The sequence below is a fragment of the Myotis daubentonii genome, chromosome 2, assembly GCF_963259705.1.
Source record: "Myotis daubentonii chromosome 2, mMyoDau2.1, whole genome shotgun sequence".
Taxonomy (NCBI): Eukaryota; Metazoa; Chordata; class Mammalia; order Chiroptera; family Vespertilionidae; genus Myotis; species Myotis daubentonii.
In genome coordinates, this window is record NC_081841.1 from 61,038,389 (window position 1) to 61,063,801 (window position 25,413).

At 38.4% G+C, this 25,413-nt stretch overlaps 1 protein-coding gene across 3 annotated transcripts in view; it reads right to left on the minus strand.

Moving 5' to 3' along the window:
* Nucleotides 1-25,413, minus strand: part of TAFA2 (TAFA chemokine like family member 2) — a 472,775-nt gene that overhangs the window by 132,161 nt on the left and 315,201 nt on the right. For all 3 annotated transcript variants that reach the window (XR_009451245.1, XM_059683445.1, XM_059683444.1), the window contains one exon: nucleotides 15,446-15,552. Coding sequence is in view for 2 of the 3 variants with exons in the window: in XM_059683444.1 (XP_059539427.1) it covers nucleotides 15,446-15,552 (107 nt within the window). In the remaining variant the exon portion in view is untranslated. The remainder of the gene's footprint in view (nucleotides 1-15,445; nucleotides 15,553-25,413) is intronic.

Below are 25,413 nucleotides of genomic sequence, written 5' to 3' on the forward strand. Positions count from 1 at the left end.
ATCAGCCATGTGAGAATCCATTATTAGCTCACAGAAAATCATCTTTGTCTATGAGGGGTAACAATATTTTCTCATCCTGAGATGGTATATTATTGCCTGCCTTGAAAACACTCCACAAAGCAACCTCCATCTGGCAGTATCACAAAACTCAGAAGTATACACATGATGTGTATTTATATGTTAATTATATAGACCGACTATCTAACATTCAAAGGAAGTTACTGTCATACTGAGCTCAGGATCAGCTATAGAAATGAGTCTAAGTCATAAGGAATTAAACATGATGGGATGGGCTGCTTGACACGGTAGCTAGGGGCTCCTGGGAGCACAGGTAGCAGAGAACCAAGACATTTCATGAAGAGAAAAAAGCAAATGATGCACTGAAAAGTGTCCAAATAGTTGAGTTGATGATTTAAATTTCTGGGGTCTGAGAGAGATCCAGCCCAGTCACGTCCACAGCAGTTGTAGCACTGACAAAAACATACGAGTGTCTTTCCTATGACATGGGCCATTCAGTGAGGCTATTAACATTTAGATATGTTTAAAATTTAATTCATATTATCCTCAATAGTTTTCATCTAGGTTACCTTGCTTACCCACTCAGAGACACTGTCTCTAGAAAAAAAGGAAAAGCATATAGAGGCTCGCAATATGCCCCAGGGCTTGGTCAACCCAAGATTCTGGCTCCCCATAGCCTAAGCCCAAAGTCTCTCATTGTCTTTAGGGACAGGACAAGTGACACAGAGACCTTGAACACTGCTTCAGGAAACACTGTGACTTCACAATCAACCTCTGCTTTATGAACAAGAACAGGGTCTTATCACAAAAATTTTCCCTATGAGAATTTGGTATTAAGGCTTTGCGAGAAGCCAGAGTTGAGACATTAAAGAAAATACCTAGAGCAATGAGATAGGTCAGTACCCTTCTGGGGAGATCACCCATTTTACAGTTCCCCAGTGTGTCCAGAGGCATAAGCAATCATCTGACAACTCTAAAGTCAAAGGCCTTTTGCCAATAGCACTCATAGAAAGGATCCACAAAGCAAGGTTCTATAAAAATACAAAAGGTACAACATACTACATGGAAAGAGTCCAGGATGTTCCTATTGATAGACTAGATAAATGTTTGCCTAATTCCATTTTGCAAGACTGTAATTCCTTTATTAATACAATAGGTTGGGTTGAACTAACCACAGAAGTCATTATATAAAATAAGCTTATGTTCCACTTTGCAAGGTAATAGTTATGAGTACACAAAACAGAGTTTATTCTTGTATTATTATTTATTCTTATTATAATTTTCCATATGAACAACTATAAACCCACTTTTGCCCATCCCAGCAAACAATTTATTTGGAGAAGTAGACATGTTCATCCTGAGTGATTAGCTGAGTAGTCATTTTCTTTGGTAATTTAATATCCAGGCTTGTGTCCTGTTTATTTTATTTGGTTAACATCCAAATATCATCACCAGATTTGAATTACTTAGTAAATGACTTCCTATTATAGAGACATCCAATACATTAGTGATACAGAAATGGAACACACAATATGAAAAAGTAAAAACTATAGAAGATGTTAAAAGTATTTTCCACTGGCCTAATAATTTGTATTATTATAAAAATGACAGAGCACTATGGTTTGGTGACTTGAAAGAAAGGTATTCACAGGACCAAGACTAAGATCTTGGTATGACTGAACAAAAATTAAAGTTCTGTTTTTAATAATAAAATAAATTGTAGGATATATGAAAGAACTTTTCCCTCAAATACAGGGATTGGCAAAATTGGCATACAATTGTGAGTATGCAAAACACAGTTTAATTTACATTATTATTTATTTATTAATTATTGTGTTATTTTTCCATACAAACTGTAAACCTACATTTGCTCACCCCTGTACAAGTTCATGAGTATGGGAAACTGCATTTGTAGGATAAACAAACAGAAAGACTAATTTGAATTGGTATTTAAGATACTTATCTGATCAGAGTGGTAAAAAAAAAAAAAGACAATTTGGAGTCAGGAAAATTCAGGATTTAAGCTGAATGCCCTTGGGTGAGACTATTACCTCTGAAATTTTAGTTTCGTTATCTGTAAAGTAGAAATAACAGGTGCTCATTTTTCTACACTGGCTTGCTGTAGAGATAAAAAATGATAATGGACATGAAATTTCTTTTGAAGAGTCATAAAATATAAGTTATTCTAGTTTCTACTATATACAAAAATTTTAATTTTACTGATAATACTTTTCTAAGTATTAATAGTTTTGAAAGGTATTTCTTAGGAAATAAAATTTGACTCATTTAGGGAACAATTTCTTGCTTTTAGGAAATATAATACAAACAATAATCAGCCCCTTAATTCTTTTCCCAAACATGAAATTAATGTGCTTTTGCAAATGTTTATCTGTGGGAGTATTTTAAGGAAACTGAGTGTTACCTGTTAGTCAGAAAGGAATCCAGTTCATTTATAATGTATTTTGAAATTATAATTATTCACTGAGAAAATCAATCAACTGAACAAATTTTTTTCCTGATTTGAAACAAATTTCACAGGAGTTATAAAGAGAAATGGAGCTCAAGTATAGGTAAAGGTTGCAACCTCATTAAAAGAGGATTTATTAAGTTATTAGGTTATTTGTGTAATAATTATAGCCTATGTATTATTTTCTAACTCTGAAAATGTCTTATCTCAAAATATATGTTATTTATGTAAAACCACCCTTACTGTTGTTCTTGTTTAACAAACATTGTTATGAACACTATAACAAATACTTCTCTAGAATGCTAGCACTGGAAGACACTGAGATCAAAGATAGACAAGGCATCTTTTTCATGTACATATAGATGATACATTTCACATATAATGGGATTTTTCAAAGTAATTTATACATGTCAAATATTGAATACAATTAACTTTCAGAAATAATATCAAATATTCATTGGTTTCTTTCCTTTCAAATATTCTTTTTCCTGGTAATTTATTTATGATTCATTTATTCAACAAACATATTGAATAAATGTGTTGAGCATTTATTATAAACAGATACTACTTCAGCACCAAGAAGCCATCAAAATACACTATATCTTTTTGCTCTCGCGGCACATATGTAATACCTTAATCAATAAAGAAAAAAGAAAAGAAAACTAAAATCCCAAAGTATATAAAAAACAAACAAACCACACACTTGTGTAATAAAAGTGAACACAATGAGTATGTAATAAAAGCTTACTTATTCACACACAGATAAGAACAAAGCATGTGCACATATGTACAATACCAACAGCAGAAGAAATAACAGAGACAAGTCCATCTTAATGTTGAAAAAGGTAAAGTTACTAGAAAGTGCAAAAATATGTGTCAGCCTGAGAGGAAGTAGGAGATGGCATGTTATAATGGAGCAACGGACTTTCATGGAAGAAAAAGTATAAGTGATTGAACAGCAGCTCAGAGAAACAGGAGAAAATCTGTGTGGGAAGTAAGAAGGAAAGGATAACTGCAAGCTATGATCACAAAATAACTTGTTTGATGAAATACCCCTGGGAGACGAACTGGAGTCGTTAGTTTTTCTAGAGTAACAGCTTGAATTTTGAAATTGCAGAACTTTCACTGCTTTAACTTAACAGTTGTTAAAATCTCTTCATATTTTTACAGAAAAAAAAATTAAATACTTCTAGCAAAAAAAAACGTGACTGTCATTCTCAGAGCTGTCTTTGACCAGGCAGTTATTTTAGGTTGTAAGTAAAGTTCTCATTTGATCACAAATCAAGTTTCAATTTTAATTGAAATAATATTCAAGTTACATAATCCAAGACAACAGTTCTAATCAAGTCAACCTTATATTATGAATACATTTAAGATCAGTTTTCCTTCAGTTTTCTTAGTTGAATTGTTTGGGGGTTATGATCTTATTTATCAGAGTACTGAGTTCTCAAATAAAAACTTAAGAAATTTTTTCATAAACAAAAATGCTATATCACCTCGGTAGAAATATTAGAATGATTTTCATTCATCTTTCAAAGTTATTTTTGAACTTGAATTTAATAATTTAGAAAAATGCTGCTAAAAGTGAGGGTCAAAAAGAAAAATTGAGCCCCAAATCTTAATAATTTGAAGAAAGTATGCTAAGGATTATGGGAGGTCAAGTCACAATATTTACCATACATTAATAAGAACAGAAAAACTGTCTGTCCATCTGATATACCGAACATGCAATGAGAGCATCTATGAAGACACTCTAGCGTCTTACTACACATCAGCCCAAAATTGCCATTTTTTATGATTGACTTTATTGTTCTTTGCCTAAAGTTTCATACTTCCAAAACGGGGCCCAATCTGTGCTCTATGTGCTTTTTTTATTTCAAAATATGGATTGATAGTACTTTTAATAGTATTTTGTCATGTGAACTCATTAAAATTAGATAATTGATCTAGTAGATCATATTAGCTCCTCCAAGTCCTTGAGGTCTGTTATTTTGATATGCTATTAGGGACTTTTCTAAATGATGATTAATGACAGGAAAAGAATAGTAGTATTAAGAAACAGATACTATAGAGTGACAAAAATACTCTATGATTCATACAATTTCCACAAGGGTGACATCATCCCCTAAGGGGGCGAAAATTGGTTCATGGAAAATGAAAAAAATCTCATTCTCTTTATCTATAAATCCCAGAAACATAAGCATATTAACAGATATACAGTATATTTGTGGTATTAAAATTTCAAGGGAGTGGAGATCAATTAGAAAAAAAAAATCTAAAAAGCTCCCTAGAGAACAAAATTGAAAAATGGTTCAGAAATACAGCTCTGAGTAAACAAGTATTAGCAAATTCTACTCTAAGTTAAATAAATTCAAGACTTCTTTTATTTCCTTTAATTATTGCTAGATGATGAGGATCATAGGAGTATCTATATATATAAAAGCCCAGCAACCATTATGGTGGAACAACCAGACGACCAGAACAACCAGTCGCTATGACACGCCCTGACCACCAGGGGGCAGATGCTCAATGCAGGAGCTACCCCCGGTGGTCAGTGTGCTCCCACAGTGGGAGCACAGCTCAGCCAGAAGCAGGGCTCACTGCTGGCGAGTGCAGTCGTGGAGGTGGGAGCCTCTCCTGCCTCCACGGCAGCACTAAGGAGCTGCAAGCCAAGCAGTAAGGAGCGAGCATGCGGGTGGTAAGAAGCGAGCAGGCAGGCAGTTAGGAGCAAGGGGTCCTATATTGTGAGAGGACAAAGGCTGGACTGAGGGACACCCCCGCCCCATGCATGAATTTCGGGCATTGGGCCTCTAGTATTAAATATATTTCCCCAAATAAATTATTAAATGCTTGCTCTTAGCTCACAGTATCCAGTATATGGCTAAAAATTACTAAATATATTTCAATTAATAAATTGTTTTCAGTCAAAAGAGAACAAATGCTTTTTTTATTTTCATCTTTTTTAAAACCATGAAAGTATGCAGTAATGACATAACTTCATTCAGTGACTGTCAAACCCACCAATACCAGAAACTATAAACAATTTTCTCAAATAGTAAGATTCATTCCACTCATAATAGATGTGCTCTGCTTTGGGTTCATTACACACACACACAAAAAAAATGTATATTTTGAATACATGAGAGAGGAACTTCAGTGAAAGATTATCCCTTTCTTAATCCAAATAAATAAAGTTATACTAGAAATAAGTAGGATTACTTCACTTGTTTTAACATTAAATATTCAGAATTTCCCTACTTCTATACCTGCAAATACATCCTACACTGAAAACAAATCTCAATCCTTTAAGTAATTAGAGAAAATATATATAAAGAAAATATCTGCCGTGTAATTTTTAAACCATTTTTAAAGGTCAATATTTTTTTAAAAAAATATATTTTATTGATTTTCCACAGAGAAGAAGGGAGAGGGACAGAGAGTTAGAAACATCGATGAGAGAGATCGATCAGCTGCCTCCTGCACGCCCCCCACCGGGGATGTGCCCGCAACCAGGGTACATGCCCTTGACTGGAATCGAACCCGGGACCCTTGAGTCCGCAGGCCGAAGCTCCATCCACTGAGCCAAACCGGTTCGGCGGTCAATATTATATTTAATGCCAGAACACTAGAGTAACCATCATTAAAATAAGAAAACAACAAGGATACCTGTTATCACCATTGATTTTTCAAACTCTTTTACACTTTCTGTTCAAAGTTTTGAAATATGAAATCTAAATTAAGAACATATTTAAAGGAAGAGACCATATCATATTTTTATTTATGCTAGGTACTGTTAGGAACAGGAGATACTAAGCATGAAATGCCTGGATCTCCCTTCAGCTAAGTGGTAAAGTAAGTATTAACTTGTAATTTGTAAATAATTATACAAATAATTAATTACAATTGGTATGATTTTCTTTTTCCTCAGTGAATGTTGAATGATACAAACTTCACTATTTCAATCTTTTTTACCTCAAAAATTCTCATTTTTGTTGACTATGTAAATAAATTGAATATGAGCAAAATGTATTAATAAATTTATTTAATAATTAATATTAAATGTAAATAAAATTATTACCCAAATGTGTTTATATTAGTATTAACAAACAGAATAATCTCAAAAAATCTAACAAAGGTTTTTTTAAAGTAATTTAGAGTACATGATTATAATGTTTCTTCATGTGTTTGTGGATAGTTTGTAGATATAGTATAAGTATACATCATTTACTGCTAGTTATATTGCTAAGTGTGGGGAAAGTAAATTTGAATTTGTACTTATCATATGACCCCTAAAGTTCCATTCTTAGAAATGTACCCTGGGGAAATTTTGCACATGTGAATGAAAATACATGTAAAATTATGTCCACAGCAGCTTTGTCAATAATAACCAACAGCTGGAAAGACCCAAATTCATCAACAACAAAAGGGAAATACATCACAGTATATTTATACAATGCAATCCTATATGACAACACAGGTGAATCTCAAGAGAAAACGTCAGTGGTAAAAAGCAAATCACACTGAAAAGAATGCCCATAGTAGCATTCCATTTTTACAAAATAAAAAAGACAAAACAATATCTATTGTTTAGGCATAGCAAGTCAGGAGAGAAGTGCCTCTGTGGGAGGAGAGGTTGTAATCTTGGAGACCCATAAAGAGCTTTGAGGGGCTGACAGCATTCTATTTCTTGTCCTAGTTGGTAGTTGCGCAGTTGTTTGCCTTAAAATTATCCTTTTGTGTATACATATGGGTTTCATGCACTATCCTGTAAGGATGAGATATCCTATATAATAAAAGCCTAATATGCTAAGTGTCCAACTGTTTGACCATTCGACTAGTCACTATGATGCGCACTGAACACCAGGGGGCAGATGCTCCAACTGGTAGGTTAGCTTGCTGCTGGGGTCTGGCCAATAGGGACTGGGCAAGATGGGCCGGACCACCCTAGAGCCCTCCTGCGGTCCCTCCCCATCCCCAATAGTGCACCGATTGGGTCCTTCAGCCTGGCCTGTGCCCTCTTGCAGAGCTGGTTTTGGCCTGATCCCCACAGGCCTGGCTGAGGGACCCCACCAGTATATGATTCTGTGCACCAGGCCTCTAGTCTTAAGATATAAAGAAGAAAAATCAAGATATGGAAGAATAAACTCCAGGAAAAAAAGAAATTTGATCTGCATAATTTAAAGCAGAATCACCATCTCAGAGCAGCAGAGTCTCTCACATGCCTCGTCTATCTCCATAAATGTATGAATAATTAAATAAGCAAATGAACACCAAGATCTCTAATATGTTTAATATGCTCATAAATTAGATGTGCAGATGCCATCTGATCATTTTTATGTGGAAAAATTATGGGTGACTTGATTTCTCTTCTTGACATTTTTCTTTCTTACCAAAATTCTCAAATAAATATGTATTACTTTGAAAATTCAATAAACTATGTCATAAAATGTGTGGTTAAAACTTCAAAATTGAGTCAGTTTATGTTATGGCCATTTTTCTTTCTCTCGGGCCATTAATATGATTGTTTTCATAAACAAGGTGCTTTGAACAATATAAATTATAAACCAAAGTTCTTAAACTGTGATGCACATAATAATCAGCTATAAACCAGCCCAAGAGAACCTAGTAATACCCTAGCTAAATCGGAGCAAACAGTTTTAACTATAAGAGAACAAGCATTCTGAATATGGCCCCAGAGGATCTGCCCCAGCCCCCTCTCCCTGCAAATTGTGTGCCACAATCCTTGCTGTTTACCCTCCAACAGTGACTGCTCTTAGCTCCAGAGTGTTCTATCTACTTAAGTTCCACTCCCCATTCAGATCTCAGTTCAAAGGTCCCTTCCCCAGAAGAGATTACCCTGATTCCTCCACATCTATTTTACGATTTATATATTCTTATCCTGAAATTTTATCTTTACAGCACTTTAATGCCATTTATAAGCAAACTAGGGGCCCGGTGCACGAAATTCGTGCACTGGGTGTGTGTGTGGGGGGGGGGGGGGGAGTGTCCCTCAGGAGCCCTCAGGCGTTGACCCGCATCACCCTCCAATCGCAGGATCGGCCCCTTGCCCAGGCCTGATGCCTCTGACAGAGGCGTCAGGCCTGGGCAGGGGACCCTCATTTCCCCCCATCACTGGTTCTGCCCCCAGCCCAGGCCTGATGCCTCTGGCCCAGGCATCAGGCCTGGGCAGGGGACTCCCAGACCCCTCCGATTGCTGGCTCTGCCCCTTGCCCAGGCCTGATGCCTCAGCCAGAGGCGTAGACCCCCATCACCCTCTGATCACCTGATCGGCCCCTTGCCCAGGCCTGACGCCTCCGCCAGAGGTGTCAGGCTTGGACAGGGGATCCCCCATCTCCCCCCGATCACTGGCTCTGGCCCTCGCCCAGGCCTGAGGCCTCTGGCCCAGGAATCATGCCTGGGCAGGGGACCCCCATCTCCCTCTGATCGCTTGCTCCACCCCCCGTCCAAGCCTGACGCCTCTGACCCAGGCTTCAGGCCTGGGCAAGGGGACCATCATATCCCCCCAATCCCCGGCTCAGCCCCCCGCCCAGGCCTGATGCCTCGGCCAGAGGAGTTGACCCTCATCACCCTCCGATCACCAATCACCGGATCGGCCCCTTGACCAGGCCTGAGGCCTCCGGCAGAGGTGTCAGGCCTGGGCAGGGGACCCCCAGCTCCCCGCGGTTGCAGGCTCCACCCCTGCCCAGGCCTAACGCCTCTGGCTGAGGCGTCCGGCTCGGGCAGCGGGGACCCGCAGCTGCAGCGGCCCCGCGATCGTGGGCTCTGCTTTAGGCCCAGGCAAGGGACCCCTAGCTCCCGGGACTGCCAGCTTCGACCGTGCCCAGCTCCCATCGCTGGCTCCACCCCTACATCCTGCTATCACTGGCCAGGGCGGCAAAGGCGCCTGATTCTCCGATCATGGCTGGGGGGCAGGGCAAAGGCGGCCCCAGGGCCGCCTTTGCCCTGCCCCCGAGCTCTTAGCTCCCCCCTGGGTTTCCGATCACTGTCAGTGGCAGGGGGCTTCTTCCTGCTTTCCCTTTCACCTCCCTGCATTGTGCCTACATATGCAAATTAACCGCCATCTTGTTGGCAGTTAACTGCCAATCTTAGCTGGCAGTTAATTTGCATATAGCCCTGATTAGCCAATGAAAAGGGTATCGTCGTACGCCAATTACCATTTTTCTCTTTTATTAGTATAGATATTTATTTGTCTGATTATCACATTAATGTTTTTCCTTCCCAACTATACTGTAAGATCCACAGGGCATAGATTGTGTTGCTTTTGGTCACTTTAATATCTCCAGAACTGGACCTAACATCCAACACTTAACAAACAATACATATTTTGGTTACTGGGTAGTTGGTTAGATAAAGGAATAAATTACCAAGTGACTCAACAAACAAATGAAAAGCTACCAAAAAAATTAAATGGCTTGCTCTCTCATTAGGCTTTGAACTAAAAATCATCTTTATTTTAAATTTAGTTTTTCTTTGAAAAAAAATTCAATTTAATCAAAATGTCTAACTCAGATTAATAATTACCTTGTATGACAATGAGGATAACATATACTCAATTTCAGCTAATCAAAAGAACTTTTATTCTTTTCCTCTTTGTATATAATTTTCACCTGTTTATGGGTCTATCACACTAAATACAGATTCTTTTCCTACCCGAATAGCCAATGATGGCTATATGGGTAGAGGAAGAAAAGGCAAGAAAACATATCAACCTTCTAAGATTAATGATTATATATATTTTATTGAATATATATATAGTTGAGAACTTCGAGTCCTAAACTGAAAGGTTTCCTCTCTGATCCACAGCATCTGAAGCTGTACCTAATGTAATTGCTTCCAAGGGGGGAATACTGCTTATACTTTCTGACTGGTTGTCACACTCCTCTGAGTTAATCACCATCCCCCATAAAATGCCTGGCTCAAAACAACTGTGAGAGTTCAGGGCTGAATCTCTGGTGGTTTGAGCAGTAAACTAATTCAAATGTGTAAGGGATATTTTACTAGTAGTCCCCAAAGCTCAGAGGATTTTATTAAGCAGGTGACATTTTCTGATTTTTAGATATCTCATTTTTCAAATCCAAATACTCTGGATTTCTACAAGTGTTTCTACATCATTTTTAAAAATGAGAATAACACAATTCTGCATTGGGTTGCTTTTGAGAGCACAAAGCCATTGCACTGGTGTTTTGATGAGCTATCTATTCTATTTTTTAATCTCCTTCATTCACCTGTTTTGTAATGACCTAACATCTTACTTTCTTTCTTACATCCTCTGTTCTATTCACACCACTCTTCTTATCATTTCTCCTTGTCTGCAAGCATGCTTCTACTTGAAAGCATTCATACTTATTGCTGCTACCCTAGAACATCCTTCCCCCAATATTCATGGCTATTCAATAGAGTCCTATTGAAAACTTTAGGTCTTCCCATAAGACTTTATTTAAAATTACAATTCCTCTTGAACACTTCTTATACCTCTTTATTTCTTTATTTTTTCCATAGCATTTACACAGTAAAACTTCCATTTTTATTTTCATTAACTATCTTCCCACCTCTAGGACAAAAACTCCATACAGACAAAGATTTTGCTTCCTTTATGTTCTGCAATATTCTCAGCCCTTATTGTTGGTCCTCAAAAATTATGAAGGAAAGCAAGTATTTCATCAGAATTATCCAGCCTAAAATATTCCTATGAAAACTACAAATAGATTCTGTGAGTCTAGAAGCACTGCTTCCAAGAAAGCAGATGCTTTTACCAGGGGGAAAAGTCAGAGTCCTGCTACACACAAAGCTACAGCTGCTGCTGCTCAGCCCACAGACAGCAGAAAAAGAAAGGAGTTAGGTACTGTTGAGGTAAAGGACCATGATGATCATGAAGAAGAGGGTATCTCTTGTATACTGGGATGGGTAAGAATATGTTAGGGCCTGGCTCTCAGATGACCCACTGGGCATTTCTTGACATCACCATGACTAAATCTCTATATATAAAAGCCTAAGCGACCGGCCAACCAGCTGCCAGGCTGACCGGCTGACCAGCCAGTAGCTATGGTGCGCACTGACCACCAGGGTGCAGACACTCAACGAGCTGCGGTCACTTGGCAGTGGCGGTTCTTGGGTGATGCGCCCAGAATCAGACAGGAGGGAGCCTGATTCCAGGGTGCATCACCCGAGAACTGCCCTCTCTCAATCCAGGACCCCTCGGGGGATATTGGAGAGCCAGTTTGGGCCTGATCCCCACAGGCCAGGCCAAGGGACCCCACCAATGCATGAATCCATGCACTGGGCCTCTAGTATAATTATAAATGTGTTCGTACAATAACCACAGCTTAAAAGCATAATAATCCAGGGTTAAGAAACCTCAGGCATGTGATCTGGATAAAACATGAGGCAAGCCTCTTTAATGAGCAGAAGTGCTAGGAGAGGAGAGCCTAAAATGTCTAGTGGCGTGGGCAGATAATGAGCATCGGTAATGGCTCTGGTACAAACTTCATGAGTGGGGGCCCCACTTTTGCTCAAGTACAGTTTCTTGGAAATTATAACCAACCAGAATCTTTGATAAGCTTTGCCTGGATAAAGTGAACCTTTAAAAAAAAAACAAAAAACACATGTCTTTATCTATTTGAGGTGTGTGTGTGTGTGTGGAGAGAGAGAGAGAGAGAGAGAGAGAGAGAGAGTAAGGGAGTGGAAGAGAGAAACATCGATGTGAGAACCATTGATTGGCTGCCTCCTACATGCCCCCTACTGGGGATTGAACAATCCACCCGGGCGAGTGCCCTGATGGGAATCAAATAGGCAACCTCTCCATGCATGGGAGGACACTCAGCCAACTGAGTCACACTGGCCAGGGCTCGATGGAGTAAACTTGACTGAGAAGCAAGCAGATCTGAGGGGCACGAGGAGGAGACTACAGAGGAATATAGGCCGGTTCATTACCAAGGTCCTTTCTACCAGCTGTGCACCTGTCTACCATTTGCTGTAAATGTTAGATTACTATTCATAGCCCCTGCCTTGTTTGAAGACTCACCCTCTGCTAAAGAGTAGCCACTTCCCCAAGAAGGCCCCTCGGTACCATGGGTAATAGATCCATAGCTAATGACAAATGGACACAAGGGTAGAAGAGGCTGTCCATCTCACCTCACGGACGGACCGATTCTGTGGAGCAAATCATGTTTCAGAGCCTCCCCAGGACCCGCCCAGGCTGTTCTCCAGCCGAGACTCTATTTGTGCTGAGCTTTTGACTCCCGCTCTGGCCCGCTGCTCTCCTGGGAGCACTCTTTCAATGAATAATATAAACAAGAATTCCTGAGGTGGCTCTGCTTCTAGAGAACCTCACCTAAGGCACATGGCATATGCAAACCATCTCTGGAAGAATGCATCCTAAGCAGAGGCCTTTAAAATTCTCATCAATACGATTACAATAAACATTAGCTCACAACATTTTTAAAAATAAAAAATCCTAAAATAAATAAAGTATCATGAATGAGATTCACAGAAAGAAAATGCAAAAATTTCATAAAATCGTGCTCCTCAGAATGTGCTCAAAACAGAGCCTTGCACACATGCACCAGGAGTACAAGATTGTTCATAGAAATATCGGTCATAATGGCAAGAAAATAGAACACCAAATGCTTACGTAGCAGAGAATAAATACCTAAATTGTGGTGACTTCATACAATAAAATATGGTGCAACATTAAACAAATAAATAATAAACTACAGCTACAGGCCATCAACTATAATAAATGCCACAAATATATTCTCCGGCAAAATAGAAAATTACAGAAAAATACAATATAATGCTATTACATAAATTCAATAACAACCAAAAATTAAGCAACATGCCATTTGGAGATATATACGTACATGGTGAAATAAAAAACAAAGTAATTAAAATCACAAAATTTAGAATAGTGATAATCTTGGGGAAGAAGCAAAGGAATGAAATCAGAGTGGCAGACACAGCCAGTTTCAAGAGAATTAGAAATGTTACATTTCTTAATTGGGTGGTGAGCACACGGGTGTTCATTTTATGAACATTCCTGAAATGCACATACACATTCCACTTATTTTAAATATAAAATACTTTAAACTAAAGCGATATTTTTGTATGGAAAATATAAAAGAAAGAAAGGAAGGAAGAGGGGAATGAGAAAAAAGAAAGTATAGAGAAATCTGTTCTCAAACCTTCATCCAAAATATCAGTGATAAGTTGAGAAAGACACACCAAAAGGGCACAAAATTCTATAATGTACTGGGTTTGGCACTTTAAGTAGGTTTTCTAAAATGTGTAATCTCTTTGTCCAAGAAGTATTTTCTTGGCAAAAAGTAAGGGAAAAACCTTAGTTTCAGAGTTAGCATAGACCATAGCACAACTTAAAAATTATCAAAAGTAGCTTTAAAAATAGTCACTGCAGAGTCGTCTTTGTGCGTGGTTCTCTCAGTGACCCCATCACTTGGCTTTGCAGATGGAAAGCATCTTTCTCACAAACTCTTGCTTCAGCAGGCTGATGCCCACAGTTCCTGTGAGTCTCCCCATCTTCTCTCAACTATTTTTTATAAGCTGGGAAGGGAGGTGTATATATATATATATATATATAGCATGTTGCTTAATTTTTGGTTGTTATTGAATTTACGTAATAGCATTATAGTCCTCCAGATAGTAAGGATGACATGTCTTCTCTTAATAAGACCAAGACAGGGGGGCTGGCCCCAGTGGTTTTCAACTCTTTTTAAAGGTGAGTATTTAACTCTATTTTGTCCTTAAGTTTGGTTCAATGTTGCCATTTTGGAGGCACAGGGAATACTGTCCTAGGACGCTCAACATCTTTTATTAATACCAATTATTAAAGCGAATTTAAAGTTTGATATGTGGATCAGTGTGCAGTATTAATGAAAACTCTAAAATATATATAATAAACACACACAATGGGACAAAAACAGGATTATGAAATATAAAAGACCTCTTCATAAAATTCATATTTAGAAAGATGGCTCTGGTTTAAACACAAGGGGGAAAGTTTTTGTCTGATAAGCATCACTCCTTCATGCCACATCTTTCCTTTCCCTGCTGTTAACGCTCCATGGAATGCTAATTAAATGCACACGTGTAACTAATTTAAGTGTTACAGAATTCAAGGTGGTCTTAACTCCCCTTTCACCCCAACACAAAATCAGAAAGTAAGTTGCTAGCCTCTAGAATTTACAGAGTACTGAGAATTAAACGGTAAACTCATATTTCAGAGAAAAATCTAAATTGACTCCTCAGGCTATAAATACATGATTATGGTAGGGACAGTTTAGAAATAGTCCGATTTTCATTCACTTGGAAAGAGGTAGTTACTCATTAAATTGAGTCTCATGCTCAGGAAAGAGAAGACAGGAAATAATTTTGAGCTGTCAAGCTTAAAACATGTAGGAAACAAATACTCTCACGCTGTTCTATAGCAGAATTAGAATGCTAAATACCAGACTAGACAGAGAGTCCAAATGGTGGCTACAAAGGTGCCCTGGCACAAAGAAGTATGCTGCACAAAAGCCCTGAAGGAAAATTTCCCTATGTGCATATTGTTAAGATACATATCATTAAGGATGCTTTCATTACGAGGATGACTACAACCTGACGCTCGTCTTTATTACGTGTCAACCCGACATTCCAGCATCACTCTCTTTAGGTTGTAAGTGATGTGAAAGCCTGAGTCACAATTCCAGACTCTTTGAACACTATTTGCAGAAATGGCAACTATCCTGGAACCATTTAAATAGTCATGCTTCCCCTATCAAAGCCATCGTAAGGATAACCATCTCTGCATTTTTACTTAAAGAGAATTGCCAGGGGGACCCATATCCAATAAAATTAATATCCCAGTGAAAATGGAACATAACAGTCAGTGCTGAAGGAAGTCACCTTCTCCAGGTGGCTGAGAAAGAAAACAGGAGAACTTACCTTTATGATGGTTTGCGCTGGATATGACTTTGCCCCACAAGGTTACAATAAATATTATTATTAGCAGTTTTCCTTTTGTTGCTTTCTGTAAGTATCCCTTACTCATCCTGCAAATAGAAAATAATAATAAAAATCCTAAGTATATGAAGCCATTATTTTCCATTATAATTATGCCACTTTAAAGCTTTTCGTGACACCTTAACCCATTTAATTCCTGAAAATTGCATTTATCATATTTAGAATGCTGTCCATTGCATATAAACTATGAAGAGAAAAAAATGTTTTCTAAGTAACCTTCATATGAGATAAGAGAGTTCTGCCTAAGTCAGTCTTCATTCACTTAACAATAGCCTAAATCAAATGAGAAATAGTACCATTTTCCTCTCCACACACATAACTTATTCACAAAATCAAAGGCACAGTTGTTTGAATAATCTCTAAATAGTGACTTATTTTACTTTTTTTTCTAAATATTCCTTCTTCAATGCCAAGTCAATTGGTCAGGGTAAGCAGTTTAGATAAAATAAGCTAGATTAATTTCTGCACAGAATAAAATCACTTCAAATCTATTATTCCTAGTGTGCTTTAAAAAAAAAAAGTCACCAGGTACAATAGCTTTGTCATTATACATCACTACTGCTGGAGATACGCAGATATTTTAATATTGTTGAACTCCTCTGTGCTGTACTTATCAGAAGTAGAAAAAAAATGGAAAAGCAGAAAAAGTACCAACTTAACATTCTCAAGTTGAGCACACAAAACTAAGGGAAGCAAAGAAATGTTATAAAATCATAGCTACTTACAATAAAAGTTCAGCACCTACTTTCTCTAGGACTTTATAGAATATTATCAATTGCTCTCCAGAACAAATTCAAGATGTTCGTATAACTATCCCCATTTCACAGATGACAAAATTTGGAACTTGGCCTGAGGTAATGTTTAATAATAAAAATCCAAACCCAGAATTGTCTAATATTAAAATTCTATATTACTACATTGCTAAGAGGTAAGCAAAACTAATATAAAGTATAGTCATTCTGCATTTATTTTTTAGGGAGATAACACATATGTCCGTCACTCAGTGCCTTCTCAATTTCACTCCTGCTTGACCTGCAGATTCTTGCCTTGGTTCGACTGAAGTAAGTTCATGAGTTCAGTTCCTGACCTAGCCTGATTCCTCCTGAATTCTCCAAGTCAGCTTTTTCCTCCCACCTTTGTTTCCAATTATACCAGCTCCAAAAATATGACTCAGTGGTAGCAATGGTGGCTATACAATTTTGAAAAGAAGCCTTTCATATTGATAAATATGTAAAAAATAAATTAATATATTATGTATCTGTAATATACAGACAGTTCTCAGGTTACGTCGCCACCTCCCATTTATTTATTTTAAAAAAAAAGTTCCGTCATTTCGACGTATGTACATATGTGCTTTATGTTTTTTATTATTTATTTGCCACAAGGAAAGGTCAGGAATTGTTATCTTTCTTTTAAATTTTTCTTACTGTTTCACTTCATTAGTGCTGTATATGTGCTCCATGTGAGTGACGTAGGTGCTTATGTAGGTGGGTTCCGACTTACCGCGAAAATCGCGTTATGTTGCCATAGGAACGGATCTCCGACGTAACCCGAGGACCTACTGTACATGTATATTAACATTTCTTAGCCTTATGCACACTCATGCAGATGCTGAGAAAGCAACGTTGTATGATTAAGAATATAGATTCACTCTTGAGTCTTACAGTCTGGATTTGAATCCAGGCTCTACCAGCTTCAAATTGTGTGATCTTGTGTGAGTTTCTGATCTGGTTCTTCAGTTTCTTCTTCTGTAATATGGAATAATGCATGTGAAATGCCTGGCCCACTGGCTGACACGTACAGGGATCAACAACTTTGAAGTTAGAGAATGTTCAGTCATTTGGATGTTATGTTGATCCTTGAGTACATGAGAGGACAGTCCCATTTATGTGATGAATGAAGGGAGTTTCAGTGGCATCAACAGCTTGAAATTCATTGTGGACGGCCGTGGTCCAACCCCAGCAGGTCCAGGGGTCCCCAAAGGTGTGGACGGAGTCGGCGAAGAAGGAATGACACGGAGACAGCGTTCAGTTGATCAGCAACCTAGCCAGGATCTCTAGCCCGGATCTCCAGCGAGGTTCTGTAGCCATGTTCCCTCGCTAGGTTCTCCAGCCAGGTTCTGTCCAGGCTCTCCAGTCAGGTTCTCCTGCCAATCTCTGTAGTCAGGTTCAGTCCAGGATCCCTTGCCATGTTCTCCCGCTAGGCTCTGTCTCTAGGCTCCGAGGCCAGTCCCTCTCCAGGATCCTCCGGCATGCTCTCTCCAGCAAAGTTCTTCTGTCTCTAGGCTCCGTGTAGATTCTGTCTTCTTGATTCTGTTCTAAGTTCTGTGTTCTGAGTTCTGAGTGTTTCTGTCTTGTTACAACTGTATTTATACCAGTTGATTCAATCCTATCAATCTCTATTACAAAGGTTAGGGCGTTTCTTATCTCCATTCCAGGGAGAAAAGATTATGTAGTTTAAGCATGATTGTTCGTAGTTAAAGGGATTAATTACCCGCCTGGCACTTAGTTGAGGGGTTTTATTCCCTCCCTAACTTCAGGGGAAAATCCCTACCTGGGGATTCAACCTTTCTCAGAGAGGTGACCTTGGTTAAAACACAGCGCCAAGAAGGTGAGCAAACATATTAAGAACCGTATGCCATATATGCCAGGTCCCTTGAAACAGCAAGGATGGACCGGCTCCCGGCAGTGGACCTTGATCTTGTAACATGTCAGATCATGTACAAAGGGTTCATTGTGGACCTTGATCCTATAACATGTCAGATCATGTACAAAGGGATAGGTGCCTAACTTTTTAGATTAAACTGTTTGGTTTAAAATTCCTACCTACTGACTATATGACTTTGGACAAATTAGTTAATAACTCTGAGTTTTTTGTTGTCACTAAAATGAGGATTATAATAATATCTACTTCATAGTGTTGTAGATATGAAGACTAAATAAGATAACTCATGTAAGAGTTTAACATTATGCATAGAAGATAATAAAAGCTCAGTAAGTGCTAATCCTTACTATGATCATAACTTAGACCAGCATTCTCCTAATTGTGTCTTGTGAGGCACCAGTTCCACAGAATATTAACGCAGTATCAGTGAAAAACATTGGGGCAAGTGTATTTGTAAAATTCTGGGTTCAACAGCCCTGGCCAGTGTGACTCAGGTGATTGGGTTTCATCCCATACACTAAAAGGTTGCTGGGTTTGATTCCAGTCAGGGCATATGCCCAGGTTGTAGGCTTGTACCCTGTTAGGGGGTGTGCAGGAGGCAGCCAATTAATGTTTTGCCCTCACATTGATGTTTCTCTCTCCCTTCCTCTTTCTCTAAAAACCCATAATATATATATATTTTAAATTTTGGGTTCAACAAATTTAAGCAGATGTTTTTAACAAGAGGCATATCTGAGTGTGTGACATTTTCCAAAAACCTCTCTCCACAGTCTTACATGATACAAGTGCCATCGGGAAACCTCTTAGAGAAATAATCTGTTATAATATTCTCCCCTCAATAGACAAATGCCTATTTTTAATCTTTCATTGCCTTTGTTTTCCCTCAGCCTTCTTACTACTAACTTTGTTACAACACTCTACATTTTCTCACTTTTTGCCAATGAACTTGCCTCCCCTTCTACATCCAATCCCTGCAGCTTTATTGTACTGCATATCATCTTTTAAAAAGTAGCCATTTAGCAAACTCATCTGACAAGAAGAGCTGCTTAGCATAATTCTTGGTAATAGCTTTCCCATAGCAAATGGTCTCTGCTACAAGGTCAACGACCCATTGTATTTCCATTCCACTATGCACCCACCAAATGAGATGACAAAACTGACAGCTGGTCAAACAGACAACTATACATATGAAATAGAAACATCCACAACATCACCAGGCTGTCAAACTAAAAGAGGAAGCAGAATGAAGGTCAACATTTGGAAGTCTCTAAAGACCCATGCCTTCTCCCTCTTACCAACCCAATCCCTGACCAGTCAGTTACTATCTTCTCTTAATACTACTTCCTCAATATCTCCTAGATGTATACACTTATTTCCATCCCTAGGGCAATACTGTAGACCACTAAAATTTTTCACAGGTTATCGCCTCCTAACTGGACTTTCTGCCACCAAAATTGCCATCCTCTGGAACTAAAGGCAGGCTTGGTATCTGCCTTTTCCACAACTATATTTGCAGTATTTAGCACTTTGTAAGTGCCTGATAAATATTGTTGACTGAATGTAATGCATTCTCTGTGCTGTAGCCAAATATGTAACTATGATCATGAGACACCCTTCATAAGATTAAAATCTTCACACGATTCCCCTCTACATTCAGAGGTAGAAAATGCTATAATCCTTAGCAGGGTATAAAAACCTGTATCAGGGTTTTAAAAAAATTGCTTTTGACTCATTACATTTCTAATCTGATTTTATGCTGTTCTTCCCATCACTTTATTTTAACTCTATTAAATTTCTTCAATGATTTCCAGCATACCTCATCTCCATGTCACCTGAAACATATCAGCCACTCACCCCATCCCCCATCCACTCTTCCAAATGCTAACTTCTATTCATTGGCCAGAGTTCAGGTTAGAATTTCTCCCATCGGATTTGTCCAATGTTGAGCACTCTTCTTTATGCACGATAGCCACTTGCCACATGCATTATAATTTTCCATTTACTTATCTCCATCCTCCACTCTAATATAAGATCCCTAAAGACAGGAACTGTGTCCAATACATTTGTGAATACCTACAGCCTGGCCCAAAGTTGAGCTTAATAACTGGTAAATGAGTATTTGTTGAATGTTGGTGGTGCCTTAAAGCCAAATATAGTGTGTAGTTGTCGATGTGAGGAGGAAGAAGGGTGTGTTATTTCTTTAGGGTGAAATGACAAAAGGACAAGTAGGAAGAAAAATGTAAGAAAGAGGTGGGGGAGAGGAGATGAGAAAGGCAAACTGGAAAAGAAGAATGGAGAAATCCAATCTGTAATGAGTTTTATTCTGATTTTTAAATAACAATCACGCTTGTGAGAAGGAAGATTTTTTGACAGAGAGGCAGTATCAGAGAAGAAAACCCAAAGGAACAAAGGCTGAATGGCATGTTTCTTCCTGATCTTGTGTGGGAGCCACAGGAGGCGGCATTCACTTCCCATTCAATGTGCTACCCACCAGGCCTCAGTTTAAAATTTCCCACCACAGTCAAGAATCCAACACACTTTCAGAACTGTCACATTCATCTGTAAAAACAACAAAATTTAAGTGAAGTTTTTAACAGCAAAAGCTGAGGGGAAAAGAAACAGGAAACTGCAGGATAAATACACACAGAGAAGGAAACCTTGAAATTGTTCCCCAAGCAGCAGCCGCCTGCACCCAGCACAAGGGAAACGGATAATTGAGAAATGGTAACCTTGGCAGTGAAGGATGCTAAAGTGAAAAGTTGTCAAAGTGGCGGACTGACAATTACATCTCAGACTTCCTCCCACTCTTCTCTTCTGTATTGCATTTCACAGTTAGACTCACTGAGATGTAGACTTTTGGATGATACTGAAACCCTTCCCCTCCTGACCTATGCTAAAAGTGCATTTAATAGTAAATAAACAAGAATTGAAAAACTGTTATGCTATTAGAAAAACCATTTCCCCTATAAACAGAAAGTAAGCATAACTGGTCTAAAGAAGAGAAAAATGGAAAGGAAAAGGGGAGAATCTTATACAGAAAGGAGATAAAAGCTGTCCTCCCCTTGAGCGTAAGGCACTTCTGTGGACATAAAGGTCACATAAGGCAATACGTATAAAAGGCTCTTTAGGACACTTCTCTACAATGATCTAATATTCAAACCAACCTGGTGTAAGTTAATTAGAATGGCATGGATTACCACAGCCAAACTAATACAGGAATCAACCCTTGAGGTAAAATTCTCTAATTAATACGGCACATTCCGTTTGTCTCATAGGGACCAGAATGACCTTTATAAAATGTAAAGAAGATCACATTAGTCCGCCTCACACCTTGCTTAAAATCCCAGAATTTACCCACCCTTTGATATGAGAGTGAAATGTACATTCTTACTAGAGAAAAGGCTCAAGCTTCCCCCTCTCTGACTTCACTTCACATCCCTGTTCCCTTTGTTCCCCATTGGCCTGCCCTCTGTCCCTTGTGCCAAGCATGATCTAGACCTTACACTAAATTTTAGTTCTGCCTTGAGGCTCTTCCTCCCATCTCTGCGTGGTGAGCTCCTGTTTATGATCACCTCTGCAGAGAGCACCTCTTGACCACCCTGCTCCCGAGATCCAAAGACACCCACCCCACAGCTTCTCTTTCTCTATATATTCTGAAGTACCTTATTTATTACAATATGAAATTATCTTACTTACATATTATACATTTAAGCAGTTTATTTTCCTTTTTCTCCCACTAAAATATAATTTCTATGAGGCCATATACTGTCTATCTAGCACTGCTCCAGCAATGGAACACTATCTACAATGTTCAATATCTACATGTTTGATGAAGAAATGTGTGTGTTGAATATGTAATCATTACAGAATAGATGAATCCTTTTTAATTGGGGAAGTTTCATTACTTCTTTTAATTTAAACAATTAAATTTCTATTATATTCATCAGCTAGGAATGCCAACGGCAAGAACAGTGCACATATTGGTGGAGTGATACAATATGAAGTGAGAAGAGGAGTAAATGGGAGATGAAAAGATGGAAACAGTGTCTAGATTAATCTCTTAAGAAATACACAGAGAATGGAAGTAAAGGAAGAGTGGTAGCTAGAGAGATTTTAATAAGGTGATGGGAAAGAGTCAGGAAGAGAGAAGTTACAGATACCAAAGTGAGAGTAGACTATAAAGATTAAAAGTTTTTGTAAACGTTTACATTCTACAAGTATATATTATTATTACAATGTTATTATAATTACAACTAGAGGCCCCGTGCACAGATTCATGCAGATTGAAAGGAAATTAATTAGAAGGTGGCCGGTGGGGCAGAACTGGGAGAGATGGGCCAGACACACCCTGGAGCCAACCTCCCGCAGTCCCTCTCCAGCCAGCTGCACCTGGGGCGGTGCCAGGGTTCAAAGGGCATCTGCAGAGTGAGTGAGCTCCCTCAGGCAGATGGGGTCTTCGGGCTCGCCTGTGGGGGTCGGTCTGAAACCAGCTCTCTGACATCCCCTGAGGGGTCCCAGAGTGTGAGAGGGCACGCTGCAAAGCTGCTGTCACTTAGCAGCTCCTGCATTGAATGTCTAACCCCCTGGTGGTCATTGTGCATCATAGCTACTAGCCAGTTGGGTGGTCGGCAGGTCACTTAGGCTTTTATATACATAGATAAGTTATTTTTGTTGTTATTACTTTTTAAAATATTATTTTTACTTTTAGAGAGAAAGAAAAAGAGAGGGAGAGAGAGAAAGAGAAATATCAATGTGAGAGGAAAACATCGATTGACTGCCTCCTACACACCTCCTACAAGGAATCAAGCCCACAATCTGGGCATGTGCCCTGAACAGGGATCAAACTAGCATCCTTTTGGTGCACAGGACAATGCCCAACTAACTGAACCACACCAGCCAGGGCTGTTATTATTACTTTTAATTTCCACAATTTATGTAGAAACAAATGTATCTTCCAAAACTGAGTAATTCATTGTTTTTTTTGGTAGCTTATTAAAATAATTCTACTAATAGGACATATAGAGCCACAAGTTTCACGACATTGCTGGTTTTATCCAACAATATCCAACTTGACTATCATTTTATTATAAAGATTATGACTACATTTAGAATATCCAAGTTATTTACTGAAATGGCAATTATCTTTGAGTAGATAGGTAGATATAGATTAAGTAGATACAGATGTGTATTAATGTATAAGGGACTCCTGTCTATATGTATTTTGTATGTAAAAGAATATATAGTAACAAATTCAAGAGATAATCATATAGCCCTACCAATAATCCTAAACTATGTGCTATATTATCCAGAAGCTGAAGTGGTCAATTCTAGTCATTTTTATTACTGCTATTCATTTTGTTTTTATTTTACATCATATATATCCAATAACATCACATTACAGTATTTCACACCACACTTATCACCAACATGCCTTGAATTAGAATCTCCCTGTTGAATAATTAGAATCTGGACTTCCCATCTTGCAAATTATCATCAAAAGTTTATAGAGTTGGATTTTCATATGCCAGTCATATGATTAACCCAATTAACTCTTAGGTAACTTTAGAACAACAATTGAAATTTAAATCAGTTTCTCAATTTTTTCTGAATTGAAACATCTGTTTTAAAATTCTCATTTTTTGATACAGCAGTGTTTCATGATAAATATACTTTTTGAATTCCATTCTGTTAAAAAGTCAACTCTGGAGATTTAGCCAAGAAATCACCATTGTTTCTAAAGATTGCCTGGCAGCAAATGCAAGCCTCATTTAACAACTACAGGCGCCTCCTTTCACCCAGATTTTATACTTCCACTTATTTCCCCACAATATTGCAATTTCGGTGGGTACAAAAGCCCAGGAGTGTGTTTGCTTTGTGCTTAGCAAGGTACCATCAAAGTATTGATTTTGTGCAAATGCCTTTGCCATCTAAATTTTATAATAATAGGAAATAGAAATGCATTGTCATTTAAATGATTTCTCCAGAAGCATACATTATTCTAAAACTCTACGCTCTAATATTCAAACAGACAAAAATGTCATAAGCAAAATAAAACAATTATTTGAGAGAATGAGAGCACTAGAAAGACATCTGAAATGACCAGGGCTAAACTAAACCACAATGCTGTGCATCTATTATTACAACTGAATTGCTTATCCTCCTTTTCTATCTATAAAATTGGAATGTTGTCTATTCTTCAAAGAGGAATGTCATTATAATAAACAAGAAATCATGTGACAGTTTGGACTTAATAAGATGTATGATAAATCAGAGGTGTTACTATTTCTTCAAAGGTCCTACTCTCAGACCATGGGCTTATAAATCAGAAATACCTGCCTGAGTGTGATCTTGGCTTCAACACATAATAGTTAAATGAATTTGTCAACTTTACTTAACAACTTGAGCATTTATGCCCACATAGGGAATGCATTAATACTATTACATGTTGGTGGGACTGCTCTAAGGAATAAATTCAATGTATATAAAGCATTTAACACAAAGCCAGAATAGGCACTCAAACTGTAGCTATTATTATATATTATTAATAATATCTGGAACACGGTCTGATGGCTAGGAATGAGTGGGAAATAAAAATCTTTGAGCAACAAATAAAAGAGTTCATGCGTTTTAATCATAGGTGATAAATAAACCTACTTTTAGGAATTTACTCTAAGTCTGTAGAATTAGAAGGTAAGACTATGAAGCAACAAGCTAAAAATGGAATAGGGCTGGTTAACAGTCTCCTGATGGCTCTGCAAAATAATTACTGATACTTGGATATCAGGAAGTAGACATCAAATTGATAAATGCACAGCATTCTGGGATCATTAAATATAAGAACAAATATTCCTCAAATGCCTCTAGAGATATGAAGAACACAGAATGCTAACTGAAGTTATTAATAACTAGAGGCCCAGTGCACAAAATTCTAGCACTCAGTGGGGGAGGTGGAATCCCTCAGCCCAGCCTGCACCCTCTCGCAGTCCAGGAGCCCTACGGGTATGTCTGACTGACATGGGAAGTGGGCCTAAGCCATCAGTTAGACATCCTTAGCACTGGCACAGAAGCGCAAGAGGCTCCCGCCACTACCACTGTGCTGGCCAGCCATGAGCCCAGCTTCTGGCTGAATGGCGCTCCCCCTGTGGGAGCACACTGACCACCAGGGGGGCAGCTCCTGCATTGAACGTCTTCCCTCTGGTGGTCAGTGCACATCACAGCAACCAGTC